This window comes from Lycium barbarum, chromosome 5, assembly GCF_019175385.1.
Source record: "Lycium barbarum isolate Lr01 chromosome 5, ASM1917538v2, whole genome shotgun sequence".
Lineage (NCBI taxonomy): Eukaryota > Viridiplantae > Streptophyta > Magnoliopsida > Solanales > Solanaceae > Lycium > Lycium barbarum.
The window spans coordinates 11694945-11715839 of NC_083341.1; the positions used below are offsets into that span (position 1 = coordinate 11694945).

Here is a 20895-nt window from a genome sequence, read left to right on the forward strand (position 1 = left end):
TTTCAACTTTTAGATTTCATGCATAACTAAACTTTGACAGTTAAATTAAAATGATTAAAAATAATGGAGTATTATTTAATGAATTACAATTTTTACATTATTTAATGTTATTTTGATAAAGTCATAATTCAGTGTTTTGTTCTCATACAAGTCAAAATTCACCAATTTGAGACCCCACATACATGCACAAACAACAACAACCGTTTCTATTCTAATTCGTTATTTCCTAATAGTATCATCTAAAGTACTACAAGACTACAAAGTTCAAGCTTCTAACTCTTCTAATCCTTACGCAATATTTTTTGTCTTATTCACTGTGTTACAATCTTTATTATTTAGTCCCTTCGTCTTAACGTATGTGACATTTTTCATTTTTTTAAATCCATCCATAATTAAAGTGAGACAATTAAATTAAAACAATGGATCGGAGTATTATTTAATGTATTAAAATTTTTACATTATTTAATGAGGGCATAATGAAATGTTTTGTTCTCATATAAGCCAAAATTAACCGATTTGAGACCCCTCCCCCACACACATGCACAAACAACAAAAATCGTATTCTCTTCTATTCGGTTTCTTTATTAACTAGGTGGCCTGTGCCCGTGCGCCCAACACTTCGAATTATAGTGTATCTATATATATATATGTAGTTGGTGCTCCGTATATAAAACTTTATTATATTCGTGTTTGCTACGAAAATTTATTAATATTTTTTAAAAAAGAAGACTTGTTTAAAAGAAAACTATTTTCCTCTCTTTGAGATAAAATAATAGCAATATTTAAGCATCAGTTGATACTTTCAATTGTAATTCGATTAACTTAAAGGTGTAAAATACTTATTATTTTTTATCAAATTTTGATTTGGATAATTCTAATTCAAATTATTAAATTAATTTTACATGTTTAAAACGAAACAAAATAGAAATTGATTTTCTATTTAAACGAAGAAATGCTATTTTTAAATTTTTGGTAAATATTCTCGGTTTAGCTCATTTTACTTGTCATGTTGTCTTTCGCATGGTTTTTTAAGGAAACGTGAATTAGAATTATAATTTGACTAATTTACCTTATTCACTATTTGATCTTCATTTGATATTAATCTGTTTTCACATTTATCAGAGTAAGAATAAAAATAAATTGTATCTTATTTTTTAAATATATATATATTTTAAGTATACTTTAAATATATATATATTTTAAGTATATTTATTTTAGTAAACATAACAAATAAATGACATGGCGGAATAGCAAATACAGCAATTAAATATTTTGAAGAAAAGTAATATGGGGTCTATGTTTTTTGCTGTGCAATAATTTCATTTGCTCTCACTAATGGGTTAATACACATGTGGCAATGAATCCACTATTATTGATTTGATGTGGATACTTTGGAAATTACATGAATATTGTTTGATTTTTTAATATATGGGGTGCACTTTTTTTTTTTTTTTTGATGTTACCTTTTTTTTTTTTTTTCTAATATGGGGTCTACATTTTTTTTCATGAGTTTGGAGAGGGTGGGGTCCACTTTTTTTTTATGAGTTTGGAGAGGGTAGGGTCCACCTTTTTTTTTTTTTAAAGAGTGACTGACGACGAAGCATGGGTAAACCGATGCTTCTATATAGTAGAAAGATAGAAATATAATAAAGTATTTATATCTACTTTTTAGAGTATTTCTATCTACTTTTTAGAAGAGTTGGTAATATAAAGTATAAAACGTCATTTTTTTGCTCTTAAATAAAAAAGTGGGTGGGACCACAAAAGATTTTTTCCCCCTTAAATAAAAAAGTAGGACCGAACACGGACGACGATCTTGCCTCTATAAACCGGCTCTTCGATATAGTAGTAATAGTAAAGTAATACATATAGTTTTTTTTATCAAATTTTGATTTGGATAATTCTAATTCAAATTATTATATTAATTTTACATGTTTAAAATGAAACAAAGTAGAAATTTGATTTTCTATTTAAATGAAGAACTCCTATTTTTTAATTTTTAGTAAATATTTTTTGTTTAACTCATTTTACTTGTCATGTTATTTTTTACACGATTTTTTAAGGAAACGTCAATTAGAATTAGAATTTCACTAATTTACCTTATTAATTATTTGATCTCCATTTAATATTATCTTTTCTTTTACGACATTAATCTCTTTTCACATTTATTAGAGTAAGGAAAAAATGAAAAAGTAATTAAATTCTATCTTATTTAATATATAAGTATTTTAAGTATGTTGTTGTACAGTAATTTCATTTGCTCCCACTAATGGGTTGATACGCATGTGGCAATGAACCCATCATTATTGATTTTTTTTTAATATTGCTTGATTTTGTTAATATGGGGTCCATTTTTTTTTCCGTGAGTTTGGATGTGGTGGGTTCCACTTTTTTTGTTTTTTTTTTTAATACTGGTTGATGTTTAATATGGGGCCATGAAGAACTTCTATTTTTTAATTTTTAGTAAATATTTTTTGTTTAACTCATTTTACTTGTCATGTTGTTTTCTACATGATATTTTAAGGAAACGTCAATTAGAATTATAATTTCACTAATTTACCTTATAAATTATTTGATTTCCATTTAATATTATTTTTTCTTTTATGACATTAATCTCTTTTCACATTTATTAGAGTAAAGAAAAAATGAAAAAGTAATTAAATTCTATCTTATGTTAATATATAAGTATTTTAAGTATGTTGTTGTACAATAATTTCATTTGCTCCCACTAATGTGTTGATACGCATGTGGCAATGAATCCATCATTATTGATTTAATTGTTTGCTTTTCTAAGCATTTTTTTTTCATTGTTTGTTTTTTTAATATGGGATTGATTTTTTTATTTTTTTTTAATATTGTTTGATTTTGTTAATATGGGGTCCACTTTTTTTTTCCTGTGAGTTTGGATGTGGTGGGTTCCACTTTTTTTTTTTTTTTTTATAATACTGTTTGGTGTTTAATATGGGGCCCATAATTTTTAAGTATGCTACTGTACAATAATTTCATTTGCTTCCACTAATGGATTGATACACATGTGGCAATGAATCCATCATTATTGATTTAATTGTTTGATTTTCTAAGAACCTTTTTTTTAACATTGTTTGTTTTTTTTAATATAGGATTCACTTTTTTTTTTTTTTAATATTGCTTGATTTTGTTAATATGGGGTCTACCTTTTTTTCCCGTGAGTTTGGATGTGGTGGGTTACACTTTTTTTTTTCTTCCCTTCTTTTTTTTGGGGCCGACAATTTTTAAGTATGTTGTTGTACAATAATTTCATTTGCTCCCACTAATGGATTGATACGCATGTGACAATGAATCTATCATTATTGATTTACTTGTTTGATTTTCTAAGCACTTTTTTTTTTATAATACTGTTTGATGTTTAATATGGGGCCCACAATTTTTAAGTATGTCACTATACAATAATTTCATTTGCTCCCACTAATGGATTGATACGCATGTGGCAATGAATTCATCATTATTGATTTAATTATTTGATTTTCTAAGCACTTTTTTTTTTTTAACATTGTTTGTTTTTTTTAATATAGGATTCACTTTTTTTTTTTTTTAATATTGCTTGATTTTGTTAATGGGGTTCATTTTTTTTTCCCGTGAGTTTGGATGTGGTGGGTTGCACTTTTTTTTTCTTCCCTTCTTTTTTTTTGGGCCCATAATGTTTAAGTATGTTGCTGTACAATAATTTCATTTGCTCCCACTAATGGATTGATACGCATGTGGCAATGAATCTATCATTATTGATTTAATTGTTTGATTTTCTAAGCACTTTTCTTTTTAACATTGTTTATTTTTTTGACATGGGATTCACTTTTTTTTTTTTAAATATTGCTTGATTTTATTAATATGGGGTCCATCTTTTTTCCCGTGAGTTTGGATGTAGTGGGTTGCACTTTTTTTCTTCCCTTCTTTTTTTTGGGGCCTACAATTTTTAAGTATGTTGTTGTACAATAATTTTATTTGCTCACACTAATGGGTTGATACGCATGTGACAATGAATCTATCATTATTGATTTATATAATTGTTTGATTTTCTAAGCATTTTTTTTAACATTGTTTATTTTTTTAATATGGGATTAATTTATTTTTTTTAATATTGCTTGATTTTGTTAATATGGGGTTCACTTTTTTTTCCCGTGAGTTTGGATGTGGTGGGTTTCACTTTTTTTTCTTCCTTTTTTTTTTAATACTGGTTGGTGTTTAATATAGGGTTCACAATTTTTTTTTAATATTAGCTGTTATTTTTTTTGTTGTTTAATATATATGGGGCCCACATTTTTAAAAAAAAATTGAAACGGATGACGAAAAACGGAGGACGAAATGTGAGCCCAACTGGCTCTTCTATATAGTGTAAATAAATGTAAATGTAAATAAGATTCATTTTTTTTTATATTGCTTGATTTTGTTAATATGGGATCCACTTTTTTTTCTCGTGAGTTTGGAGATGGTGAGTTTCACTTTTTTTACTTTTTTTTTTTAATATTGGTTGGTTTTTATTTTTTTATTTTTTAATATTGGGTGGTGTTTAATATGGAATCACATTTTTTTTTAATGCTTAACGGACGACGAAATGAAAGATAATGAAGATTCTGGACAAAAATTGAAAGATGGGTAGACCTTTTATGTAAGAGAGTATTTTGAAAATAAAGACACCTAAAATGTGAAGAAGGAGACATAGGGCCTGCCACAATGGACACGTGTAGAGTCAAATAAGAGTTGAAGAATGATTTATTAATTACCCTCGGTTTTCATTTTATTTGCCGAAATTCCCTAACGGACGACGAAACTTTCTCAAACTGGTGCTTCTATAATAGTTAAAAATATCATTTGAAGTAGGAGTGGGCGTTCAGTTTTTCGGTTCGGTTTTATCAAACTTCAGTTTGGCTATTTCGGGTTCGATTTTTTGAAGGTGGACACCAAACACCGAACCAAACTAGTTCGGTTCGGTTCTTTCGGTTTCGGTTTTTTAAAGTTCGGTTCGGTTCGGTTTCGATTTTTTCAATTCGGTTTTTTTAATATAATATTAGAAGCGATTCCATTGACACTAATTCATATTCTCAAAAGCAATAAAACATAAAACTGATAAATTGAAATCAAAATCAAACAAACAGGATACACAAGAATAGAAAACTATAATCATGACATAGGATTACTAGGTGTTATAGACATACAGTAAGAATAATTAAGAAAACACATAAATGACATACATTAATCCTAAAGAGACATCCTAGTTACCTTTCTTTGTTAAGGATATTTAATTTTTTTCAATTGAAGTGAAAAATTAGGGATACAAATGCAAAAGATGACTTATTACAATTGGATTTTTTTTTGCTTTAAAATTAATGGGCCTGGACTATTTTAATTTTTTTGGATAATGTATTAAATTTCGGTGCGCGTTCGGTTTTTCGGTTCGGTTTTATCAAACTTCGGTTCGGCTATTTCGGTTTTGATTTTTTGACGATGGACACCAAACACCGAACCAAACTAGTTCGGTTCGGTTCAATTTTTCAGTTTTCGATATTTATGCCCAGCCCTAATTTGAAGTGCAAAGGTGCAAATATATCCATCAACTTTGCGATTTAGGGCAAATATACCCCTTGTTACAAAAGTGATGTATATATACCCCTGTCGTCACAAAATGGTGCAAATATACCCTTTTCACTGATGGGTTTTTTTAAAAAAAAAGTCATTTAGGTTTTTTTTTAATTAAAAAATATGCTACGTGACTTCAGAAAAAGTCTACCTATTTTATTTTTTATTTTGAGTAGACATATTTTTCTAAAGCCATGGTAAAAAAAAATTCTTGTGTGTCGGGTATGGTTCGTTTAAAAAAATTTCCGTGAATTTTATAAAAATAAGGCTACCCATTTTTTTAAACGAATCAGACCTGACTCATCAGAATTTTTTTTTTACTAATGTGGCTTTAGAAAAGTATGTCTACTCAAAAAAAATGGGTAGACTTTTTTTTTAAAAGTCACGTGGCATGTTTTTTAATTAAAAAATAACCTAAATGACTTTTTTTTAAAAACCCGTCAGTGAAAAGGGTATATTTGCACCATTTTGTAACGGCAGGGGTATATTTGCACCATTTTGTAACAGCAGGAGTATATATACACCACTTTTGTAACGAGGGGTATATCTGCTCTAAATCGCAAAGTTGAGGGGTATATTTGCACCTTTGCCGTTTCTTTTATTTAAATTGTAAGAGACCCAAGAGATCCTATTTCCTCGACTACAAGTGCAAGCTTCTAACTCTTGTAGTCGTTACATAATATTTTGTATATTATTCATTGTGTTACAATCTTTATCCTTTACTCCCTCAATTATAATGTATGTGACATTTTTTGCCTTTTCAGATTCAAATTATGTGGATTTTGATTAATATTTTAATTTTATTAATCATATTAACATGAGAAGGATCGCAACTTATTCTATGTTTTTAATAATTTTTTAACATCTAAATTAATTATTATAATATTAAATCATCTAATCTAATTTAGCTTCAATTCAAAAATTAGTCAAATTAACTCTGAAAAAAAAAAAGCCACAAACTTGAAACGAAATACTAGGATTTAATGTATTACAATTTTTATATTATTATTCATGAAGAAGTAATAATTGTTTCATATTATTTACTGCTGCATTATGATCATAATCTAGTACGTGAGCTAAACTACTCTTAACTCTTATACAGTACTCCCTAATTCTTCATATTTTCCTCCCCCTAATTCTTTATTCTTTATAAGTACCGATAACAACCATTAACCAAATTAAAGGCCAAACAAAATAACAGATGCCCCAAAATACCCCCCTCCTAAGTAGGGCTAAAACGTAACTAGCTACCATTAGCAAAATCTGACCCCTCTCAGCAAGCATGTCGCAGATAGGGAAGCCTTGTGCGTGTCTGTTAGAAAAATAGGAAAATACAATCGAATAAGAAAATTTTTGAGGTGTGAAAAGTTTACTTTCCTTAAAGAAATATTACTCCTATACAGATTAGGAAAATATAAGCGATTCCTCTCAGGATGCAATAAATTCATCTTTATACCCGCAAACTTTTCTTGGTCACTCCATGAAGAAAAGCCTACTTTATATATCAAGAAAGAAACTGTTCAGAATAGTCACTTATTTCATGAACAGACGTATCCATCTGACTTCAAGTTTTAAATAAAATTTGAAATACCAGGACTTATAATATTTAAAGCTTAAGCACTCAAACTCATTTCCCCTTCCTTTGTGGTGAACATCATTTCATTGGGAGTAGCTACCTAGCCACAATTGAAATAAAAGCCAAGTATGCGTTATTATAATTTTCTAATAGAGAAGCTATGACCCCCCATCGAATTTTCGATGTTTCCAGCTACTTGTTGAAATTAATATTAGCATACGCTATAAGCTGCTTTTATTTATCGTGTTCTTAATTAATGCTTGGTCTGTAAAAAATGTTGGAATTTTAAGCTTAAGCTGTTTAAAGATAAGTTGGTGTGAATGAGAAATGGAGGAAAAAGTTGAAAATTTGAGCAAAGTTCCTTTTGGAAGAAAACTTTGTACCACATTGGTGTGAACGAGAAATGGAGGGAAAAGTTGAAAATTTGAGCAAAGTTCCTTTCGCCACTGTATACCCCACTCACGCCCCTCCATCACATCCAAACCCACCTACCCCCTACCCCCTACCCCATCCCCACCAAGCCCCACCATCTGCCACCCACCACCCCCACCCTACCACCCACTACCCTCACCACCACCCACCACCACCACTCCACCCCTAAACCCTACAATCACCCCCACACCACTCCCCCCCCCCCCCCCCCCCACCACCCCAAACCTACTTAAATTAAAATAACTATTTGTAGCCCTCATGTAGGTTGAAAAAGAACACTAGAAAGGAATACTTCTCAGTTGAAGTAATCAAGATGATGTAAAAAAATCTTGACAATATAGATATTCTCAGGCAACTTTATTATTTGCTTTTTTTAAAATGAAAGAGACAAAGAAAAAAAAAAGAGATGAGCGCACTTATTTATTTCATCTTTTAATTGGGTTGTCCTAGTTATTATTGATATTTTTAATAGTTATATTAGTTAAGAGTATTTTAGTAAACTTACATGTTATTGTACAGTATCATGCATCAAACTAAACAATAAAAATGTCATTAAACCACAATAAATGATAGCTATCCAAATATTGTATTCATTAATACAGTACAATACAATACAACACCATACTATACCACACCATACTGTACATTAATGAACCATAGTAAACAACCATCCAAACAGAATGTTAGAATTCTTGATTACTTTTTGAATTTCTTGATTCATTCTTGAATTAATTCTATTTTTATTGTTTGTTCTTTTTTTTCCTTTTTAAGGTTTATTTTAAGCTTCCGCAATTTTCTTTAAGATCATAATTTTTTTTTTATCAATTTCTTGAATTCATAACACAATTGTATTAGAAACTCCCGGTAGGAAGCTATTCTCCCTTTACGAGCTCTACGCGGCTTGAAATTGAATTAGTTGAATCAGTGAATTATAAAAAAAGAAAAATTGTTGAGTGATCTATTTATGGATAGATGAAAAAAGGAAGAACATATATGAGACTCACGAAACTGAAATGGAAATAACGCTAACATACATTTTAACAGAACTTCCAATGAATACATACAAACAGAAATGACAAATAAACAACAATTGAAAGTTCAAACAACAAGATTAACGCCAAATACATACAAAGGGCAGAAATGATAAATGACAAAAAGTGTTAGAAGTTGTTAACATAACTATCCTCTTAAAAATTATCTCCAATTAATTAATCAATATTCAATTACTACCATACATCATATACATAATATTTACAAACTTGTACCCTCAAATTCATCCACCAAGAAGTCAGAAACTCAATTGATGTTTGGAAATTCTTGATCCTGTGACTCAAACTCCACAGGCCTTTTCCCCTTTTCATCATGAGAACTAGTCCCGATCGCAAGATTCTTCAGCTCCTCAAACAACTTTGCATGGCTAGCTGAATAAAGCGAAAAATCCCTCTCATTTTGAATCGTCTGATCGATTCTTGGTTGATATTGAGAAGAAGGAGGAGGAGATACAAACAGCTCAAACGTTGATGTATTTTCGTGCTGAATTTGTTGAGGAGTCGACGAATTTCCATGTCCAGAGATAGTAGTACCATAGGACTGATCATGTGGCGTCGGCGTCGGCTCAGGTTTACAGGGAATAACCATCCAATAGCCATTTGGTCCATTCTCAATTAAAATGTCCGGATATGGTTGGATGTCTAAAGGGTAGAGATAAACATCGCGCCAATTGTACTTCGTCTCAGGACGAAGCTCTTTCCATGTATGCGCGAAGAAACAGATTTGTCTGTCACACGACGTGCCAGCATGGCACAGTTGGGTCCTGTACTTCGCGGGATGTAGCCATTCCTCAAACACTCCGTGGCACAATTCGCAATTATCTCTTTTAATGCAAGACGCGAATTTGTAAGCGGGGCAAGGGATTGGCAAATAGTTGTATTTTCTTGGGTCACGCCGACGTGTTTTTTCCCCTTGGTGAGTAAAGGGGCAAGACGTCCAATCGTGACAATGAAGTATTGGGCATTTTCTTAATTTGTACACGAACATACGAAATTCATCTGATTCATATTGGGCTTGATCGATGAATTCGTGAAAATTGTTGTGATTTGTTTCTTGTCCCCCAAATTGTTGATGAAATGGGGAAGACGATGAATGGTAGCTGAAATGGTGATTATTCATGTGAGGCATTTGTTAGTTTATAGTGATGATACAATTCAAGAGAATATAGGAAGAAAAATGCAACAAAAGAATGTAACTGTAAGTGTATGATTCTACACGAACAGATAATAAACTGCTTGAAAGTAGAAAAAAAAAAATCTCTAGAATAGATTCGTTGGATTTTTTTGGTCTGAAACGGAAGGAAGCAATGTCTAGTGGAGTAGGAGTGTGGCTATGAAATTGGTGGATGAACAAGAGGGCTATTTATAGCTTGAAGAACCAACTCTAAGGATATATTTATGTTTAACTCTTATTTTCTCTCCGAATTTACGTGATACACTTTTGTTTTTTGAACTTACGTGACACACTTTTCTTTTTTGTATGTCTCAAAAATGTCACTTTTCTTTATTTAGAAACAATTTAACTATAAAATCCTCAATTTTTTCATTAATTAGATGAATTATAACAATACAAATGCATGACTTATTTTAGACCATCACTAAAAACACCAATTCCCAATAGACGACCCGAAGCAAATTTGCACGTCATCATTAAGGGATTTTACGCGAAAATTTTGTAATAAATGCTTTTGATAAGCCAATTTTCAACAGATTCCTTTGTAAATTCACCTTTTTTTACCAGTGCATAGATTTCAAAAGGTAGTATTCTCTCTCCTTCTTAAACTCTTTCTTAATCAAATATCCCCACATAAATTAGGACGGAGAGAGTAAGAGTTACTGACTTCATATTTATAGAGTTGACCCTTCATTTTGAAGTAATGGACATATTTATGATAGATTATTCCAAAAAAGAAAATAAATTTGTGTAATCTGAAATCAGACAATCACTGATCTTGAGATTTAACTTTCTTTTGATCATGAGTTAATGACTGAAATATTGTACTTCTTCATACCTGTCTGATGTTAAAACGATTAGTGATTCTTTAATGGCACTTTGATGATATACATTTACTTAAAGGTTCAGACAAGATATTAATTATTACAATGAATGAACGGAGAAAATTGTCTACACCAATAAAAAAAGATTTATTGAAAGGGAATTACTTGCATGTGCTTAGAAAACAATATCCAAACTTAATTAAGAGAGGATTGCGAGTGTACTATAAATAAATGTAGAAATTTCTCTTCTCTCTAATTCATGCTTTAGATTTTGGAAGAGGTGAAATTAATAAATTTAAGAAATATGATACAACTAAGAATGATTGTTAATATTCATAAAGCTTTTTGAAGTAGCCCAATATGATTGTTAGATTTGCTTCTTTCAGAGACAAGTTTCAATAGTTAGACAAAAGACAAGAACAGATTAAGATGGAAATGAAAATTACCTTAAATGAAACTGTTTGAAGTTTGAATTTCTTACTCACATTTTTCTATTTACACTAATCTGTTTTTGTTTTTATTTATTTCCTTTTTGCCAGCAAAGGTCTCACCTAATTGAATTATGCTTTTATTTATTAGTGTGTATATATAATTGTAAGGATTTGCTTGTATACATGCATTATTAGTTCAATTAACTTGTTATAGCAGATTATGTGGATTTTTTTTCCAGAAACTAGTTATATATATGTAGTTATTTTTTAAATATAATGACTTGAAACTGTAAAATATTTTTATTTTATTAGCGTACATAGGTTAAATTTTAACTTTAAAGACCTAGAAAAATATATTGCATTAGTTGTATATAAGAGTCATGACTATAAAAATATTGTTGGTTAACGTACGTAAGACTACTGAGTACTATCTCCCATTTTTCACATCATTTGATCAATATTTGTCTTCTAATTCAAAATACTTCTGTTGCCCATGGTAGAAAAAAAAATACTTAACACTCATAAAAATAAATTTTATGAACTGCTATCTGAGTAAAAATCCTAAAATTAATAAACTCTATTAGTGCTTCTTGTATTCTACTTATATAGCTAGCTGCCACCTACCTGCACAACTCCAAGTTGTTGTATTAATTATATCAGGAAAAAAACCAAAAAAAGAAGAGATAACAAAGTGAACTTCTTCTGTGGACCCTCGACCGACAAGAATATAAACAAACTTGTGTGAAGTTACAATTTTTTATCGGTTAAGTCTTAAATGAGGATAAGGCATTAGGTCATAAAATGACAATTTTAACAATACGTCAATAATATGGCATATTATGCATGAAAATAGCCACGTAGTGAAAAGAAAGTACCAAAATTCTAAAAGGCATGCAACAACGAAATTGGCCATTTGCTCCTTTATGCCCTTGATAACAAAGCCAAAAAAATGTCGAAGAAGAGGAAATACAAACATCAAAAGTTTAAGTAATGTTATAGATATTTTGTTTACACTATCAAGTCACCTAGAGATATCAACAAATTATAACATTTCATATTAAGTAAAATCAATAACCAGATAATTAAAACTGACAACTAGCTACAACAAACTATATTACATTAATAATATTTTTTTACCCTACTAGTAGATAAGTTAAATCCATCACAAATATGTATATGTAAACGCATATGTATATGTATTACGGTATGTGTTTGTACATGCAACAAGGACTTAATGTCTTGGTTAGGAATTAGGATATATGCAATTCTTGATATAGAAAAAGAAACAAAAGAAAAGAAACTTGTAGTTCTAGTCCCTAAAAATTAATAAGTTTTGATTTTGATCCTAGTAATATTTAGTTAAGCAACATTTAATCTTCAATTAATTGAAATTTGCACTTTGATTTTTGAATCTCCACAATTTTAAAGACTTATTAATTGTTATCATTTAGTTATTTGTGTTATGTTAAATTCTTATTGTTATTCTCTAGTCGAGGGTAATATAGTTCCAATAACAATAATCTACGCAAAACATATTTTCTACACACTCTTTAATTAATTTGGTTTAAAATATTTGTGAAATATCACGAGATTAAAATTACTATTTATCAATATTTGAGGGATTAAAAGTCCAATTATCCAAAAAGAATAACGATTTTGACCCTTAAAAGTAATTTGAAGATTGGGTTGGGCCGGAATAACTTGACAAGGGTCATTTGCATAAATGTCCCTATTTCGGGGTGGTCTTTAATTTTTTCCCCTCAAATTTGTGGTCTTTAATTTTTATACTTCAGCATAGTTAGCGCGGCATAATTTAGATTTTTCAAGGCATAGTTTACTTTTAACTTGGGCATATATATCATAACATCCACAGAAATTATATCGGACAGGGCAAAACTTTCAACACTTAACATAATCTGAAAAAGGCATAATTTTAGTTTTCGCTCGGCATAATTTACGTTTAACTTCAACATATCTATCATAACATCCACAAAAATTATGTCGGACAAGGCAAAACTTTCAACACTCTAATATAATCTGAAAAATACTACAATACTTATGCCGCATAACTTAATTCCTACAGAATTTATGCCGAGCGAGGTAAAAGTTTAATTTTTAAAGATAAAAATGTTACATAAATTATGCTTTGCGAAATAGGCCAGGATAAGTTAAATAATTAGTAGGGCTAAAATTTAAGGACCACAGACTTGAGTGACAAAAATTAAAGATTAGTGCCTTTGAAGGATAATTGACGCAAAAAATGACTTGACAACGCCGAGGACTAAAGGTTTGCAGGCCTAGGTTGGTGAGGTCCACATTCCCAAGGTGAAAATAAAGCTGGCCCAACATGATCACTGGACCTCTTAAGGGGTTCCAATTCATGAAATTACACCCAATGATCTTGAAAATTGATCGTCTTGAATTTTTGATCTCTGCTTGTCCCATTGGCAAACTTTAAGATCAAAGATAAAACTTGTTAAACTTAAAGTTTACTCTATGAGGCAAACAAGTCAAAAGTTCAAGACCACCCATCTTCAAAGGTCATTCTTGTAAATCACCCGTTCCAATCAAAAGTAAATCCATTTTTTACAAAGAAATGTAAAAAATTAAAAAAAAATTATATAATTTGTGAAAGAAGTATATCAAATTTATTTATTTTCAAATAAATTGCAAATGAAAGAGTAACTTCGTAGAAAAGCTAATAAAACAATTATTGGAAGAAAAATTGGAACAATACTTACCAGCAAAGGGTGTGGAAAGGTGTCAAAATCCCTTTCACTATTAATCAGAGGTTTCGAGTTCGAGTCATGGGATGCAAAACTTCTTGTAGGTCCACTTTGTTCCCCTTAGTGAACCTATCCACCATGATTCTATAGTGATTAAGCAACTGAATTTTAAATATCGAATACCTAAAAAAGTAGAGAGTTAAAACACTTGAAATTTTAATACCGAAAATTTGTAGAAAAAGACTCAACGTTGATAAATAAATAAAAAAGATATGGATGCTTATTTGATATGATTTTCGACAAGTTTCTTTTTATAAGTAATATTACACCTTTTATATTAACACGATATATGAATAGGGAAATAAATCATTCATTGATTTAAGAAAAAAGAGAAAGAAAGCAAAATGAATTGAATAGATCAAGATTGATGCAATCATCATTTCTATCAAATTTTTTGGCGGTATTTGAACATTAATTTGTAGTTAAAGTCATAAACTTTTTGTGGTGACCAAAAAAATCAAAACGAAATAAGAGATTTGTGTGGCTAATTATGTTATTATAGCAACAAGAAAAAGTGATTAGCTCATTAGCTATGTGCTAAACTGAGACACGCATCAAAACTTAATTAGAAGCAAACAGAAAAGGAACGGGTAAGTTCTAACAATATAATCAAAAATACCAAATTTGCAAAGAACAAATAGTTCTAACAATTTACAACTAGCATAAAGAATTTAATTTACCAAAATAGCAAGATAAAATTTAAGGCAGAATCTCACCTTCAATCAATGGAGTATCAAGAATAACTATATTGTTACTCATAAGCACTACATCAATAGCGTTTGGCAAAAGGTATTGATTGTTGGTTCATGTTGAATCTCTGTCCATCGATACTTAATGCTTTTTTCACATTCAAATTTACCATATGCATATGTGAATTTGTATATCCGTTTTCTAACCCTTAAACATCATGTTCAGACTTCAAAATTCACCTAGCGTAGATGTGAATCCGGTCCTCAAATTTTGCACATCTTCAAATCGCTAAAGAAACACACTTATAGAGAGGACAAATAAATTGAGGAAATCATATCATGAAATATTTAGAAATAAGTTGAATCCAGAGATTTTGATGTTGATTTATGAGTTTTGACAAATTTAGTGTTGTAGAGTGAAAGGGGAGACCAGGATAAGTGAATGCGAACGGCAACAGTTAGGCTTTGAACTTACCTTCTTTGGATGAAAAGAATGACCAGAATAAGTGATATGCGAAAGGCGATATGCTTTACACGTCCGCTTCCAGGACGTCACGCCTGAATCGTGAGGAATAGTCATTCTTCTAATTTTAGTTTCATGACCATTTATTGGCTTTGCAAGCATTGCAAGTGAATTGTTGTTTAAATCTTGAGAATATATTGGAAGTTTGGTTTCCAAATCTCTCTTAAATTTCTACTTCTACCACATCGTCGTGGCTTGTCAGATCCGTGTTAAATGTAAGAATTATCGTTTCAACGGTTTAGATTCATCCAGCTCTCTCTCTCTCTTCCTTTTTCTTTCAGGAATCGCATTCCCTTTTAAATAGCAATGCTTTCGTATTCGGTAAAAATTACTTGTCTATATCTAGTGTTAACACCAACCAAATGATTGCGTCACATATGTGTTCGCATATACTGTTATCACTAAATTATAATTAATTTAATACACTTTTTTTTACCTTAATTTATACCTTAATCATGGTAGATTAATATTATTGGTATAAACATCACACGGGGACAAATTTATACCTTCATATTCTTGATAAACAGAACTTACACAAAATAAATGAGTCAAAATCTATATTCCAAAGCCAAGTTTGGTTAGTATATATTCTTTTCCCTTTTTTTTCTATTTTTTATTCTTGATAAAATATGGAGTCATTAATATAAAACTAAAATCCCTATTTACCATTGTTTTGGCTCCCTCAATCCCCGTACCAGTCAATTCGTTGTTAACCTACGAGACTGAACGTTCCTCTGTGTATATATATATATATATATTAAATAAAGGTATTATGATCATTTCACGTGTTGACTAGCAATTATATCTCGGGTTATTTGACCAACAATGATGATATCCAATTATCACTTGACTAATACTCCCTCCGTTTCAATTTGTTTGAACATATTTCCTTTTTAGTCCGTGCCAAAATGAATGACTTCTTTCCTAATTTGGAAACAAATTAACTTTATAAATGATTTACAGTCACACAAATTTTCAAGGCTTATTTTGAACCACAAGTTTCAAAAGTCTTCCCTCTTTCTTAAATGTCGTGCCCAGTCAAATGGGTTCATATAAATTGAAACGGAGGGAGTAAGACTTTGATATTTTGATATGGCAAAATGAAAAATGTCTGACAATTTTTTGTAATGACTAGCGTGTCATGTGATGCATTGATTTTTTTTTTTTTTTAATCTCCTGTTGCCTAGGTTGGTACTTTTAGCTAAGGAAGACCGTGTTCTAAATCAAGAAATTATTGTCAAGAACTTGAGTTGTATTTTTCTACTTGAAATAAAAAAATAAAAAATAAAAAGCAACTCAATGCACAAAGCATCTTCCGTTAGTAGGGTCCGTGAAAGAGCCGCACCTCAAAGGTGGGATGTAGACCGTTTACCCTAATAAAAGCATTAATGATTGTTTCCACGGCTCGAACTCGTGACCTATAGGTCACTAAGGGACAAGGATTATAGGATTTGGCCCGTAAATTATTATAGTTCAATTTTCTCTTGCAAAATTGTGTCAATGCCATGACAAAAGTTTCATGATTATTGGAATTTGGCCCTGACTCACAAGGGACATTAATATGTTGGAAGTTGAAAGGATAATAGAAGAACTCGACAACTGTTATGAAATATTATGTATATTGTGGTGGATGTCCACAACTCCTAAGAAGTTACTCCCACTACTTTCTCCATGATGTAGCTATTAAATCTCCCACCTCCTATCTTCATTATGTAAATATTAATTCCCACACCTCCATGATCTTCCCCCATAAACTTCATAGTTATTATGTTGTTTATTACGACCTTTTGACTATCCTCTATGTAGTAGTATATATAGAGATATAATAGGTGATGTACTTACACTTGAACACATTTGGATGAATAAGAAATCTCTCCTCTCTTGTCTCTCTCTATTTCTATTATTTTCATCCTTTACTATTATTACTCTTTTACCTTAATTTTTCAATACGTTATCAGCACGAAATGCTCACTCTTTGTCAAGAACAATGGTAGGTGCTTTTTAACTTTCACTGCTTGTTTATACCCTCTTGGGCCGTGATCAGTTTAGCAGTAAGCTTGAGCATTTGGTATGGATATGGATCTTATTAAATAATAGTATTATTATAAAGGGAGTATGAGGTATGTGATCTCAACTTATTTTTACTTCAATTTTGCTGGTAGGTTACAATAGTTTAAACTTAATTCATCTATTGAATTATATAACGTATAAGAATAAAGTAATGGGATTTTCTGGTAGTCGTCTATGCAGTACTTTTCTAACAGTTTTTCCAACTGAAGATATGGTCTCATTTAGTTCTAAAAGTTGCGGAATGTTATCAACAATACTCATTTAATTGATGTTGTATAATTATTATTGGAGTTACATATGTAGATACAAACCAAGTCCAACTGTGGGATCATTGGTTGCTGTAATCCTTCGTTTCCTCCATTTGCATCATGGATCATTAAGTTGTTTATGTTATTTATGCTAATAATATTTGCGTTGTTGTTATCGTAGATAGTTGGTTTATTTGAAAATGATTTCAAAGTTTTTTTTTTTTTTTTTTTTTTAATTTAAAGCCACCTTCATGGTGGGTGGGGGGGGGGGGGGGGGGGGGTTTAGGCGACCCCTGTCTTGTATATTAAAATCCAAAACGAGAATACATGAACTCGAGGTACATGCTGCCTAACCTCTCCGAGTCTACTTAAGCCAATGGACATGCCCATTGTGCTATAATGTTTCTTCCAAGACAATGTCTTGTTAAACATGCAGAACTTATCGCCCAAAGGCTCTTTACAGTTGATGAGAGTAGTGCTCTCATATTTTCCTTTGGACTCACAAAAAAGTGGGTACCAACTATACATTATGTACCACATCACTGAGATTGATTTCTTTAGCTTTTTTGTTCCTTACCCGAAAGTTTGGAAAACCTGCTTTGTCCAGATTGATCAGACCTTTGACCTTTAGGGGGAGATCATCAAAATTGTTGTAAAGCTTGTTGGTTTGGGATGAGTGGCTCAATGAAGCAAGAGTGTCTGCCACCTTGTTAGCTTCTCAAAACAGTGTTGAATCGACTAAGAAGTGCCAATCAAAGCTCTTTTAATTTCCTTGATGGTTGCGTCAACTTGCCAAGGGATCTTGAATATATCTTTAACCCATGCTGCAAGGATCATGGAATCAGTTTCCAATTCCAATGAATTTATCCCATTTTGAATGCTCCATTGGATGCCAAAAAGAAGGGCTTTGGCTTCGGCCACATTGCTAGAAACCTCGTCAAATGGGATGGAGTATGCCATGATCATATTCCCTTGAGAGTCTATGATCACACCTCCTCCACCACTGGATCCAACCTTGTGACTTCCATCGCTATTAATTTTGAGAAAGTTAATGGCTGGTCTCTTCCAGAAGACTGTCCTGCACACTTTAAAAGCCATTTTTTTTCTCAAGAAGGCAAGTTAGTTCCATCCAAGATAGGTCATATTTAAAATTAAGAAACTGAAGTCTTACTACGTTTAAAATATTTTGGGAGATCTGATGGAAAATTTTAGGCAAGAAAGATTTTTTACTGCCATATTTACCACTGCATCTTGTTTTCCACAAAAACCAAGTAATGATTATAGGGCAAATTTTGAAGAGAAAGACAATAACAGGATTAGAAGGTCTTGAATTCCACCAAGTATCAAGGGAAAGCTGCAAGGAATTGAAATGGCTAGGAATGCCAAATTGGTAACCAAAGTGGTTCCATACAGCAGCCGCAAGTGGTCCGTCAAGAAAAATATGATTTAAAGTTTCAGGTTGCGCTATCCTGCAACAGACATAGTTAGAAGTATCATTAATATGAGCTCTGTTAATAATATCCTCGGTTGGGACTTTCCTTTTAAGAATTCTCCACACAAAGAAGGACATTTTGAAAGGTATGGACTTGTTCCACAATTTGCTCATAAAAGAAACCTCCCTTCTAGGTGACCTCAAGAAATTCCATGCACTTCCTGTCGAAAAGCTGCCTGAGTTTGTTTTCATCCAGCATGGTTTATCCTCTTCATCATAGAATTTGAGATTCATATGAAGAATGTGATCTTTGATGTTATCAGGTACATCCCCACAAGCATTCCAGTACCAGTTTTGACCGTTAAAGGCATCTCTAATGACACTCCTATTGGGGACAGTCCCTGTTGGTAGTAGTTTATAGAGAGGACCTAGGGAAGTCCATTGATCATACCAAAAGGAGACATTGCCGCTACAAATATTCCAGAAAATGGCCATCTCCACTTTTTCTTTGATGTTAGCCATGGATTTCCAGTTGTGGGATTGACCACTCCTCCATTTAACAGTGACAGGATGGGATCTAGGACTATATTTAGCCTTGAGAAATTGACTCCATAGAGAGTCTTGAGTCCTAAATCTCCACCATTGTTTTGCACTATAAGCTTTACAAATATCCATGAGCTTCCTGAAATTAGCTTCTCCCTCAGTATAGGGAAAAGATAAATTATCCCAGGATGCCCAGTGTTGTCTTTTTGTACCATCAACACCACTCCATAAAAATCTATTGAATTCTTTTTCAATGATCTCAAAAACAGTAGAGGGAGGGTGCATAACAACAAGTAAATGGGAGGGCATGGCTTGAAGGACATGTTTTAAAAGGATACTTTTACCTCCATTTGAAAGAAATTTATTATTCCAACCCCTAGTTCTTGCCAAGATTTTATCTATCATACCAGAGAAGGTGGAAATTCTCTTTCTTCCCAAATAAAGTGGACAGCCAAGGTACTAGAAGGGGAAGGATTCTTTTTTCATTCCAGTTAGTCGAGCAGCTCTGTCTGTCCTTCTTGAACTAGCTTTCGGATGGAGAATTATGGAACTTTTGTGCTTGTTAACTATTTGACCAGAAGCTTCTTCATAAGTTCTCAGCACCCGCATGATCCTTTTTAAGGATTTCCTGTTACCACTTGTGAAAAGAATAACATCATCTGCAAAACAAAGGTGGTTAATCTTAGGACCATTGTTATGCATATAAAAATTCCTAAAATTCAGATCATCATGTATGTTGTTAAGTAAAACAGATAGTAATTCAGCACTAAGAACAAAAAGAGAAGGGGATAGAGGGTCTCCCTGTCTAAGTCCATTTTCTGATTTGAAGAAGCCATATCTGCCACCATTGAGGACTAATGAGTACCAATTATTGGAAATGAATCTGAACACCAAATCCACCCATTTTTCATCAAAGCCAAGTTTTCTAAGTACAGCACAGAGGTAAGGCCATGACACCTTATCATATGCTTTGGCCATGTCGAGCTTGATAGCTAGGTTTCCTCCCTTGTTGGGCTTATTCATATTGTTGATGATTTCCTGAGCCAAGAGAATACTTTCCGATATCATTCTTCCTTTAATAAAGCCACTCTGGTTTTTGGAAATGATATTTGGAAGTATGGAGGCAAGTTTGGCATTGATAAGCTTTGAGATGATTTTGCTAGTAACATTGCATAAACTAATAGGCCTGAGGTTGGAGAAAAATTGCGGATTTTCCACTTTGGGAATCATTACCAAGCAGGTATGAGAATCTAGTAAGATCAGCACCCCTATAGAAACTCTGAATAGCCAAAGTAAGATCGTGAGAGATAATATCCCATGTTGCTTGAAAACATTTTCCATTAAGACCATCAGGTCCTGGAGAGCTGTAAGGATTTCAAATATTTGAATCCTTAATTATAGAAGTTCATTCTGTAAATACAAGGGCAAAGAACTCGAAGGGCTACATGGCTATGTAAAGTGGTAATACTTTTAAGGCTCGTAGGTGAGTCTTATTGCACTTTGACCTA

General features: G+C 31.8%; 1 protein-coding gene across 1 annotated transcript; it reads right to left on the reverse strand.

The window, feature by feature from the left end:
* Positions 1-18150: 18150 nt before the first annotated feature.
* LOC132639201 (uncharacterized) lies at positions 18151-19696 on the reverse strand. The gene is made up of 3 exons (XM_060355671.1): positions 18999-19696; positions 18681-18881; positions 18151-18490 (listed from the first exon to the last, which is right to left on the reverse strand). Exons 1-3 carry the CDS (start codon positions 19694-19696, stop codon positions 18151-18153), a joined length of 1239 nt encoding a protein of 412 aa, XP_060211654.1.
* Positions 19697-20895: the final 1199 nt, after the last annotated feature.